General features: G+C 54.5%; 1 protein-coding gene across 2 annotated transcripts; it reads left to right on the top strand.

The window, feature by feature from the left end:
* The first annotated feature begins 1,672 nt into the window (after positions 1–1,672).
* Mmp11 (matrix metallopeptidase 11) lies at positions 1,673–11,106 on the top strand. Of its 2 annotated transcripts, XM_052744662.1 has the most exons (8): positions 1,673–1,869; positions 5,584–5,813; positions 6,901–7,044; positions 7,132–7,265; positions 7,393–7,634; positions 7,725–7,941; positions 8,699–8,956; positions 10,226–11,106. In XM_052744662.1, exons 1-8 carry the CDS (start codon positions 1,732–1,734, stop codon positions 10,357–10,359), a joined length of 1,497 nt encoding a protein of 498 aa, XP_052600622.1. In that variant the 5' UTR covers positions 1,673–1,731; the 3' UTR covers positions 10,360–11,106. The 2 variants fall into 2 exon arrangements, with proteins under 2 accessions (XP_052600622.1, XP_052600623.1); XM_052744663.1 differs by lacking the exon at positions 6,901–7,044 and having other exon boundaries at positions 1,674–1,869.
* Positions 11,107–11,511: the final 405 nt, after the last annotated feature.

The raw sequence follows: 11,511 nt of genomic DNA on the forward strand, positions 1-11,511 counted from the left end.
ATGCTGGTCTCAAATTCACAGAGATCCGCCTGCTTCTGCCTTCCAAGTGCTGGGATTAAAGGCATGAGCCACCACCGCCTGACCATTTCAACACTGCTACAATGAGGCTGAACCAGACCTTGACATTCTAGACATGATATGTGCTTGTAATCCCAGTATTCAGATAGGCTAAGACTAGACTCTGAAGCTGGAGGCCTGCCTGGGCTTTGTTTATGCATAGGAGACTCTATCATGAAAGAAAGACAGACAGACAGGAAAGAAGGAAGAAAGGAGAGATGAGGGGGCCAGACAGGAAGGGAGGAGGAAAGAATGAAAAGTGCCAGCCATTAAAAGGTGAGGCTTTTTAAAAGATCGCAGACAAGCAAGTAAAATGCACTGCTCTCTGACCCCAATTGCGCATCAGCTCAGGGCCCTGCCTGCCTGCCTGCCCTCCTGATTCTTAGCTTTGGAGGTTTTCCAGTGCAGTACATTTCATCAAAGAGAATACACAGCACAGTTGTGGTGTGGGATATTTGTGTGAAGGTATATTGCTGTGATTGGTGTAATAAGAAGTTGAATGGTCAATAGCTAGGCAGGAGTTGTAGCTGGGATTTCCGGGGAGAGAAAGGAAGAAGAGGAGGAATCTAGGTGAACAGGAAAGGAAAGGAAACAGGGGGTGCAAGATGGAAGAGAGGTAACACAATGTGATAGAATGTAGATTAATATAAATGAGTTAATTTAAGTTATAAGAGAGAGTTAGGAGCAAGCCTAAGCTATAGGCCGAGCTTTCATAAGTAATAATAAGTCTCCATGTCATTAGTTGTGAGCTGGCGGCCCAAAGGGAAGTCTGTCTACACAGCTGGGCACCCCCTGCAGAGATGAGAGTGGATGAACCTCTCGAGCATGTGGACCTCACTCTCACCTTTGGTTCTGTCCTTCACGTCTCAGATGACTGGGCCTGACTGGTCAAGAAAAGCCCACTGGCCAGGGCCTGAGCCAGGGAACAACCTGGGTTTCAGTGCCCCACTCAGACATCTCTTAACGCTCCTCTCCTTCCAGGCATCTGATCCATTTGTCTGCTAGTACAGAAGTCTGGTCCCTCCCTCCAAGATCCTGGGTAACTGTCTCTGGTCTGAAGTCGTTGTATGTATGTACGTATGTGCATCAGTGTGTGCCTAGTGTCCGTGGAGAGCAGAAGAAGGCATCGGACTCTAGGAGAGCCACCGTGAAGAGTGCTAGGAATGGGACCCTGGTTCTCTGCAAGAGCAACAAGTGCTCTTAACGGCTGATCCATCTCTCCAGACCCGTCTCTGGTTTAAGGTGAGGGGCTGGCCACCTTCTGCCATATATATGCCTTAGTTTCCCCAGAAGTCATACTTCAATAGCGGGTTTCTTGCAGGAACTATTGTACTGCATTCCTAGTGCATTGGCTAGGGCTGTGAGGATGGAGGATTTGACCACCTGTCGCAGGCTAGAAGAAGTCAGACAGAGAGAGGTCAAGCCACTGTGGAGACTGGCAGAGGATGAGACTTCTGAAAGTGGGGTTGGCTATTATCAGTCTGAGGGGTCCAGCCCCTCCAGGCACTCCTCCCTAACCCAGGCCGGGGTTGCAGACCGGCTGAGTTTAGAACAAAAGGCAGGGGAAGGCGGGGCGGTGGGGGGGTGCGGTCCCGGCGCCGGCGGGGGGCGGGGCGAATGCTATAAGGGGCGGCAGCCCTGCGCGGCCCAGCAGGCCCAGCAGCCCCGGGGCGGATGGCACGGGCCGCCTGTCTCCTCCGCGCGATCTCGCGCGCCCTCCTGCTCCAGCCGCCTCTGCTGCTGCTGCTGCTGCTGCTGCTACTGCTACTGCTGCTCCTGCCGCCGCCGCTGATGGCCCGGGCCAGGCCACCGGTGAGTGCCCGCCGCTCCTCCCCGAGGGAGGGCTGGGCACGCGGGCTGGGCCCACTGGCTGAGCTTGACCCACCGAGCGCCCCCGGCTACCCTAGCGCAATCGGTCCCTGAAATGCCTTTTGGGTTTCTCTGGCCGTGATAATGAGCTTCCCGTCGCTGGAGGTGTGCAAGTGGAGCCTATGAGGCTGGTTAAGCGCGACTGTGCGCTGGACTCAGCTTGGGGACCGGCTTCGCCAGCCCCAGCTAGGGATGCTGGAGTGTGTGTTGGTAGAGGCAGCAGAGGGAGTGGGTACCAGGGCCCCTTGGTTCATCACAGGAAGGAAGCAAAGCAAGTCTAGGGGAGGGTCGGGGGTGGCAGCCTCCGGTGATCACCCCTGCAAGGTGTGAACAGTGGATGGAGAATAAAGGAAGAGCTGGGGAAGGAGAAAATGGGGCCCACGTTGAGAGAGGTGCCTCCACCTGCAGAAGGCAAGTTTGGGAGACTTGGAGCCAACCGAGAATGTACCTGAGAGAGACAGTGTGTATGAGCATCGGGTGGCAGTCAGAATAAAAGGGGGCACTGAAACTGGGTGCTGTAGACACTCAGGGAACAAAAACACAGGGAGAGAAAGGAAAGGGGGTGCAGAGAAGGAGGCAAAGAGGGAGAAGAAGGATCGAGGGGCTCACAGCCTGCGTGTCCCAATGGCTGCATCTTTCCAGGCTGGCCTTTGAGGTACCTGCCACAGTAGCAATTAAGTGGGCTGGGGCTGGAGCGGGGACCACTACAGACCTACAATGCCCACCGGGTACCCTGCCCTTAGCTGCCAGCTGAGCTCAAGGAATGATGGGAGAACGGTATGACAGGCAGGTGTCCTGGGACTGGCCCCTCAGTCCAGCCACACTGGTCCATCTGCCAGTTTTGCCCCACACTGGCCTCGGGAGCAAAAGCATTTGGAAAGGGGGGGGTGGGTATTGAAGGAGGGTGGGTATCATGGATCAGGAGCTCCTCAGGCAGAGTATGGAGTTTCCTGCCCTAGAACTTGGAGCACAGTCGCTAGCAACCCCCACCCCAGCCCCACTGCCATGGATTGAACTCATGCCTTTGGGAGTTTGCACCATGAAACCTTGAGTGAATGCACCCCAAACTCCTTGGTCTATACGAGGACAAAGCAGGAGGGCACGCCAGCACCTACTGTGGGGCACTGAGGATAAAACGAAGCAAGGCCAGGCGCACTGGAGGAGCGCGGTCCCCTGTAGCTGTCACCACTCACCATGCTTGTACAGGGCCTGGGGGAAAGCCTGGGGGGGGGGGGGGTCCGAGCTGAGGATCTGTCATTCTATAGATGCACAGAGAGGGTCACCTCTAGTGTTTTTAATCCCTAGACTGCCATCAGCAGGGCCGAAAGAGTTCTGTAAATATTTATTCAGCCCAGCCCCCAACTTGCTGAGCTGGTGAAAGCCCCACAACCCAGTGGCCAGGGAAGCTGCCTTCCCTTCTGGAGCCAGAGGGGGAGGGGTGGGAAGGGGGTGATTAGACAGAAGCCCAAGTCTGTGTACCAGCTGGCTGTATGACTTGGGCTCTTTCCTTGCCTTCTCTGATGCTCCCCTGCCTCATCACCGCCTAACCAAGTGATTTCCTCTCAAGGTTGCCTACTACTGACCCGCATCATCCGCATTAACTCAAAAGCGGACTGAGATTCGGGAAGGGGCACCACCAGCCTGGTCTTCCCCAGTGGCCTCCTAGTCTGAGGACTTTTCTTATCTACCTTCCGCTGGGTTCCTTCATGGTCTGGATTCGACGGTACTCCTAGGGCTGACCTTGATTGTTTGAGCTATGCCAGGAGGCTGGGTCACCCAGGAGTCCCTTGAGTGTGTCTGAGGCTGTGGATTGGCAGCTGCCAGGCCAGGGGAGGGTGGGGCGGAGTGAGTCAGGGCAGCCCGAAGGAAGGCTGCTAGCTGAGAAAGGAGTGCACTAGAAACAGAAATGCTTCTTCTTAGGAATGTGGGTCTTGGAGATGAGCCAAGCTGGTGGGGAGCGGGTGAGTTCTGCGGAGAGGCATAAGCCCCAGCTCTGAGCCCAGCTCTTGTCTGGCTTGCTGTGTGATCTTGGGCTAAGTCTTTAACCTCTCTGGACTCTGTTCCCATGCTCTGTGATGTTGGGCATTTAGGATAAAATTAATGACTGCTCCCCCAAACTCTCCAGAGCTGTAGATGAGGCCAGGGGTGCTCTGAGCTTACCAGTCTAGCTCATTGGCTCCCCAATAGTCCTGGGAGGGCTGAGAATTTGGGAAGAGGAGATTGTGGGAGTAAAAGGCCTAAGGGGGTAGAGTCCGGGAAGGCCCTCTCGGGGAGATGCTGCTGCAGGAGTTACAGTGTGCCTCTCCGCTCCTTCTTCTGGCACTCTGGCCATCTGACAGACAGAGACGTGGAAGTTCAACAAAGACAGTGACTTGTCGGGGTCACCAGTGCGTAGAATTTGGCTTTCAGAAGCTCACAGCTTCTGGCCATGACCTTGGTGCCTCACAGGGAGGAGGGAGGTGTTGAAGGGACCGTGGTGGAGATGGGAAGAGCTGTGCATCTCCTTTACCTTTTGTTCTCTCATGGCTGCTCTACCAGCCTCACTGGGTGGCAACGAAGAGACACCAAGCAGACAGGCTAGACTTTGAGCCAGGAGGGCCTCCTGGGGGATGACAACACCCTATTAGGGTCTCTAGACTCGCCTTGTTAGAACTGCCTAGGGGAACCTGCCTCTCCTGCTGGCTGCTTAGACAGGCCCTTGGAGCTGGTCATATAGAACCAGGTCATATAGAACCACATCTTCACTGTGACGCTTTGGGGTCCCCAGGTGGAGTTTCAGTGACCCCCTGTGTGAATTACCTCGGATGCTTTGTAACTTTCCCAAAGAAAATCATTGTAATCTTGTCCCCTCGGGGGGAGAATATGGGAAGAATGTGGGAAAACGCAGCTCTGGTCACCATTGCCATCTGTGGTCCTGAGACACTGACAGAGTGGGAACTGATTGTCCTACCCTTTCTGCATCAAAGGGGCAGGAGATCACGGATCTGGCAGGGTGTGGGCAAACGTGTCTCTACTCGGACTGGAATCTCACAGGGATGGGATGCTTCTCAGGAGTAGAGCACAAGAACAGTCAGCCCTGAATTTAATGACCAGCACACCAATGTAGGCCACAAAAAGGGAACTCTGACCTCGGCTACCTGATGCCCAAGGCCTGTGCTAAGTGCTCAACGTGCCTCACCTTGTGTCCTCCGAGCAACACTCATTGGGGTCTCATCCCCATGTGTTAGGCAAGCAAGCCCAGGACCACACTGCAGGCTGGAGCCCCTCCATGCTGGACGAGGGTCATAGGAGCATCCTTAGGAGCTTCCTGGGTACATTTGGAGAACTCAGGGCTTCATAGGCTCATGTTCCCCTAGTTTTAATGTGTTCCCATCTAGACCTCCTTAGCCTGGTCGATAGGAGCTGGTGACGGACAGCCCAGGGCCCTCCAGCAGGGCAGGAGCAAGAGGAGAGAGCCTGATGCCTTGGACAAGTATCAGGACACCAGAGGCTCAACCTAAGGCCAATGGACCCAGCCCTGTGCCAGCATACCTTCCAGCTCCTCCGTTGGCACAGCAGTTCAGTGGGCTAAGCAGGCTGCATTAAAGAACTACCTCTAAAACCTTAGGCTCCGGGGATCTGAGCTGACTTGGTTGTTGCGTCGTTTTTCTTGCCCAGGACAGCCATCGTTACCACCCTGGGAAGAGAGGGCACCAGCTCCCACATGCAGCTCCGCCTAATAGCTTGACATCTGCCCCTGCCTCCCGTTGGGCCCCTAGTCCTGCTAGTAGCTCCAGACCTCCACGATGTGGTGTGCCTGACCCACCTGATGTGCTGAATGCCCGAAACCGACAGAAGCGCTTCGTCCTGTCAGGAGGGCGCTGGGAGAAGACAGACCTCACCTATAGGTAGGGACCAGAGGGCAGGGGAGCAGGACTGCATGTTATCCTTATACCTTCATCCTGAGATGCCCGAGGCCTCATTCACACAGTACACAGACCTGCATGCCCACTGATCCTCCTCCCCCAGCCATTCATGGACCAGTAACCTGGAACTTTGGTCTAGACACGCAGATTATGCCCTCTTGCAGCCTAGAAGAATCTCAGCGCACCTGGGGAGAAGATTTCAGACACTCAAGGCAGGCTTTTTGTTTTGTTTTGTTTTTTCAAGACAGGGTTTCTCCGTGTAGTTTTGCTGCCTGTCCTGGATCTCGCTCCATAGACCAGGCTGGCCTCGAACTCACAGAGATCCACCGAGTGCTGGGATTAAAGGCGTGCCCCACTGCCAACTGGCTTCAGACAGGCTTTATTAGATACCTCTAAGGCTCAGGCCTGGGACCAGTAGTGAATGGGACAGAGCTGCAGCCCTGGTAGATTGTTCAAATCTACCATAACAACTTAGGCCTTTTGTAGGTGGACACGAGTAATGGTGGACTACTTGTTAGTGATACAGGAGGTCCCTTAGCAGGTGGCGAGGAAGCCGAGACTTAGCCTGAGAGACAATGGTCTAGGGTCATAGGGCACTGGAGCTGGGATAGGGGCGCAGAATTTCCCGGTTGGGAAACCAAGTTCCAGCACAAGGCTCCTCACAGTGAGTTGTACTGTCAGGTCTTGGGACTCCTGGTCTTGTAACCTTTCCACTCAGTGTGTATATCTAAACATACACAACCCCATACAAAGGTGAACCCACGTGTAGAAAAAGTTCCCTAAACCTGAGACCCTGGACACTCCTGGCTGCAGCCCTGAATGCCCCTGCCCATTGACCACCCAAAGGCAACACTTCTTTCTTGTGGGGAGGATCTTCTTTCTTGTGGTGAGACAGGATCTCTCATAATTGCCCAAATAGCCCCAAACTCACAGAAATCCTCCTGCCTCAGCTTCTCCAGTGCTGGGCAGAAAAGGCATGAGTCACCACACTCAGCTCTAGGGGAAGCTTGACTCCTCAGTCCTCAGGGGCTTCCTTGCCCCATGCCCAGGCCCCTCCGCCTCCCCCCAGGATCCTCCGGTTCCCATGGCAGCTTGTAAGGGAGCAGGTACGGCAGACGGTGGCAGAGGCCCTCCAGGTATGGAGTGAGGTGACACCACTCACTTTCACCGAGGTGCATGAGGGACGCGCCGACATCATGATTGACTTCACCAGGTGAAACCTGTGGCCTGGGACCTTTCTGGGAACACACCCCACTGTCAGCAACCTCTAACTGTGTTCTTCCCCTCCCCCCACCCCCAGGTACTGGCATGGGGACAACTTGCCATTTGATGGGCCTGGGGGCATCCTGGCCCATGCTTTCTTCCCTAAGACCCACCGAGAAGGAGATGTACACTTTGACTATGATGAAACTTGGACTATCGGGGACAACCAGGGTATGTGCTAGAGACCCATCTTCCAGATGACGCAGCTAGGAAGCACTTAAGCCGGGATCTAGAGATGAATCTGGCGACTGGCCAGTGCAGGAGGTGGAGGTCACTAACTCACCACCCCCTTTTCCAGGCACAGACCTGCTACAAGTGGCAGCTCATGAATTTGGCCATGTTCTGGGGCTGCAACACACCACAGCGGCTAAGGCCCTTATGTCCCCTTTCTACACCTTCCGATACCCACTGAGCCTCAGCCCAGATGACCGAAGGGGCATTCAGCACCTCTACGGCCGGCCCCGGCTGGCCCCCACCTCCCACGCCCCAGCCTTGGGCTCCCAGGCTGGGATCGATACCAACGAGATCGCACTGCTGGAGGTAAGACTCTGTCCCTGTTCCCTGTGCACCCCTGCGGGCCTTACATGGCTCCAGTATGTGCTCTTTTCTGCCTCCTCTATCCCACCCCAGCCGGAAACCCCGCCGGATGTCTGTGAGACTTCCTTTGATGCAGTTTCCACCATCCGGGGCGAGCTCTTCTTCTTCAAGGCAGGCTTTGTGTGGAGGCTGCGCAGTGGGCAGCTGCAGCCTGGGTATCCCGCTCTGGCCTCTCGGCACTGGCAAGGATTGCCAAGCCCCGTGGATGCAGCTTTTGAGGATGCCCAGGGGCATATTTGGTTCTTCCAAGGTGAGTGGGGATTGGAAGTCGGCCAGGAGTAGAGACAGAGGAGTCGGGGACACAGTGGGCAGGGAGACAGTGCCCTGAGGACTTAGAGCCAAGGGAGAGTGGGGCTTACAGATGAGTCTCCCAGAGGTGGCAGCTTTTAAGATCCAAATAGCACTGAAGGTCTTGCACTCTGCAGCTGCAGGCTGATATATTCAACCCCCAAAGCCACCATGTGGGGTGGGGCTTCAGAGATGAGGACTTAGACTCGGGCAGAATGACTCACATAAGGTCTAAAGCTTGGAAAAAGCAGAGCAGGAAACTGATCTGGGCATAGTGACCCTGGAGCCTGTGATTTCAACTCTCATCTGGCAGAGATGACAACCTATAATATTCCAGGTGGCAGGACTTCATAAACACAGGTGAGGCATGGGAACCCTGTATGTGCATTCCAGGGTAGCCAAGGGGCCTGTTACAGGTGGGCTGGGTCCCAGGGTGGTCAGCACACATCTGCAATGGGCAGCCCTCTGTTGACGAGAATAACCTTAACTTGGGCTTATTGAACCCAAGCTTATCTTTCTTCTCAGCCCAACTCATCCCAGCTGGTTCTAACATCCCTCGTGGGGGAGGGTTGCTGAGAAGGTTGCACTATTGGCCAGCAGTGTTTTGCAAGCGAAAGAAACAGGCTGGGAGAGTCCCTGATGGTGGCCAAGCAGATCCACAGTGGCTGGGCATGGCAGTGGTGGCTTGGCAGCTCCTGGCAGCATCTCCTCTCTGGCAGGTGCTCAGTACTGGGTATATGACGGTGAGAAACCAGTCCTAGGCCCTGCACCACTTTCCGAGCTGGGCCTGCAGGGGTCCCCGGTCCATGCTGCCTTGGTCTGGGGTCCTGAGAAGAACAAGATCTACTTCTTCCGAGGTGGAGACTATTGGCGTTTCCACCCCAGAACCCAACGTGTGGACAATCCTGTGCCCCGACGGGCCACTGACTGGCGAGGGGTACCTTCTGAGATCGATGCTGCCTTCCAGGACGCTGAGGGTGAGCTGCGGGGGAGGTGGGGGAGGGCGGGGAGCGAGTATAGTAGCCCTCACACTTCTACACAACAGTGGCTGTCATCCTGTGTGTTGACATCATGTGTCGTCCCTGACCACACACACACACACCTGACTTCATGAGGCCCGGCTCATCCTCACAGGTCCTTTGTCTAGTGTCATCTCCCCTCCTGGTGGCCAACCAGTGTTATGCCCCATGTTACAAATGAGATTGAAGGCCAGAGAGGTACAAGGACTTGCCCAGGTCCCTTGGCCAGAGCCAGTGCTTACCAAGGGCAGACAATGCTTCAGGCACAGCACCAAGTCCTTCCATGTCTCAGACAACTCTGAGAACAGCCTTCTGACATCACAACAGCTGCTGGTTGGTTGGTTTGAGGCAGGGTCTTACTATGTATCCTGGGCTAACCTGGGACTTGCCTTATAGACCAGGCTGGGCTTGAACTCACAGAAGTCTGCCTGCCGCTACCTCCAAATGCTGGTATATAGACAGTGCCCCACCATGTCTGACCATAACAGTTCTTACTAGCATAGTTCCAGAGGGGCAAACAGAGGAACGGGCAGCGAGGTTACTAACCATACCAGATGAACAATGGGAGAGCCAGAACTCCCATCAGCCACTGCTTGTAACCACTGGACCGCAGGGCTTCTCCCTAAGTGCAGAGAAGTAGAGTCAAGCCCAGTGGTTGCTTGCTCCTCTCCTTTAAGGCTGTGCCCACCCCACACTGGGACTCACTGTGAGAACTACTTTGAGTAGCTTCAAGCTCTATACCTCTGGTATTGCCTTCTGTAGTCTGTGGGTAGGTGTGGAAGTAACGGGGAGCTTGGTAACAGTGGCAGTACTTGCTTTCCTGAAAGGTCAGACAAGCTGAGGTTCCCAGTACCTACTGAACCAGACCCTGGGGCCAGGTAGAAGGGCTCCCTGAAGGGAAAGGAGGTTCTGGTAAGCCAGCTCTGGAATCTGCAGATTTATTTATTTCCTTATTTTGAAGGTAAAAGAAGTAAATAAATGTAGCCCAGGCTGGCTTCAAACTTGCTATGTAGCCAAGGATGCCCTTGAACTCTATCCTCCTGCCTGTACCTCCTGAGTGCAGGAAGTACAGACATGAAAGCCACTGTATCCAGCTGTGCAGATTCCGAAGAATTCAGTAGTGGCCATGGCCTGCTCACTCAGCAGTGTCTGTCCTTAGACCCAGCCTGACAGGCAGGTGCAGAGGCCAGTGTCCGCTTACCCAACCTGACTTCCTTCTCTCTTCAGGCTATGCCTACTTCCTGCGTGGCCATCTCTACTGGAAGTTTGACCCCGTGAAGGTGAAGGTTCTGGAGGGCTTCCCTCGCCTTACAGGTCCTGACTTCTTCGACTGTGCAGAGCCTGCTAATACTTTCAGCTGACAACACCTTGGAAGCATTCAGGGGTATTGACCCCTGCCAGGCCACTTATTAAAGAGACCCACAGCCATCTTTGTGGCTTCAGGCATGGGACAGATAGAGCCTATGTCTCCTCAGGGGAGTGAGTTGGGGTATGGCACCATTTGCAGGGAGGGCCATGCTGGTCGTGGTCACCTGTCAGCAACTGTCTCAGACTGGGCAAAGGCTTTGGCATTACTTAAAAATAAGGGAGGTCTTGGGCCAACAGTATCCCACTTACGTAGATTACAGTCTACCTGGCTGCCCAAGGCCTCTATCTCTGCCCCTCAAAGCAGAACCCCCACATGAATTCAGGAACCACAGTGTCTTCATTCGATTCTTGTAATGAGGTTCCTGTGGGTAGTGGTGTTAGTGATGAGATACCCAGGGTACCATTCTGCCCCAGCCAAGCAACTGGGCCTCAGGTCTAATAAGTCAGGTCTGGGGAGATGATGGACTGATTATCTTCTGGTAGGTGAGTCAGAGATGTGTTTCCTGGCCAAAAGGTACACAGCCAGCCAGCCAGCCAGGGAGGCAGTTGCTTCCTCCTGGAGACACTGAACCTCAGAGGCCCCACATACCTCACAGCCTTGCCCTGGGCCATTTCTTCTTGGGGTGGGGGGTGGGGCTTTCCCTAGCACAGGTACCTTCCAAAGCCATGTGAATGTGTATACAGTGTATAAAGCCTTTTTTAAAAAGCCGAGACTGTCATTAAACGTGAGTGTTTTCTAAGCGTCTGTCTGGTTTCTCTTTGCAATTGCAGTCAGGATTTGGGAGCTAAAGTCAAAGCCTTCTTCACCCAGAACTGTTTCCTGGGTCGAGGCCCAATGTTGAGGGTTTCTGCTACTCCACTCCTGCACAAGTAGAGAGGGGCACCTGCAGTGGCTTTTTAGCTGGCCGCCTGTGTTCGCATTTGCCCCTTAAGTCATCCTCCAAAGCAGCGGCCAATTTATATGATCATGCCTAACTACCCCCACCTTTTTTGGGGCGACTGGGGCATGATCTCATACATCCCTGGCTGTCCTAGAGCTCGGAGATCTGCCTATGACTCTGGAATTCTGGAGTGTTAGGATTAAAGGTGGGAGCCACCAGGCCTGGCCCTTAACTTAAAAACTCTGGTTCCCATGGCTATGGAAC

Source organism: Peromyscus californicus, unplaced genomic scaffold, assembly GCF_007827085.1.
Source record: "Peromyscus californicus insignis strain IS unplaced genomic scaffold, ASM782708v3 Scaffold_19__1_contigs__length_69161282, whole genome shotgun sequence".
Classification (NCBI taxonomy): Eukaryota; Metazoa; Chordata; class Mammalia; order Rodentia; family Cricetidae; genus Peromyscus; species Peromyscus californicus.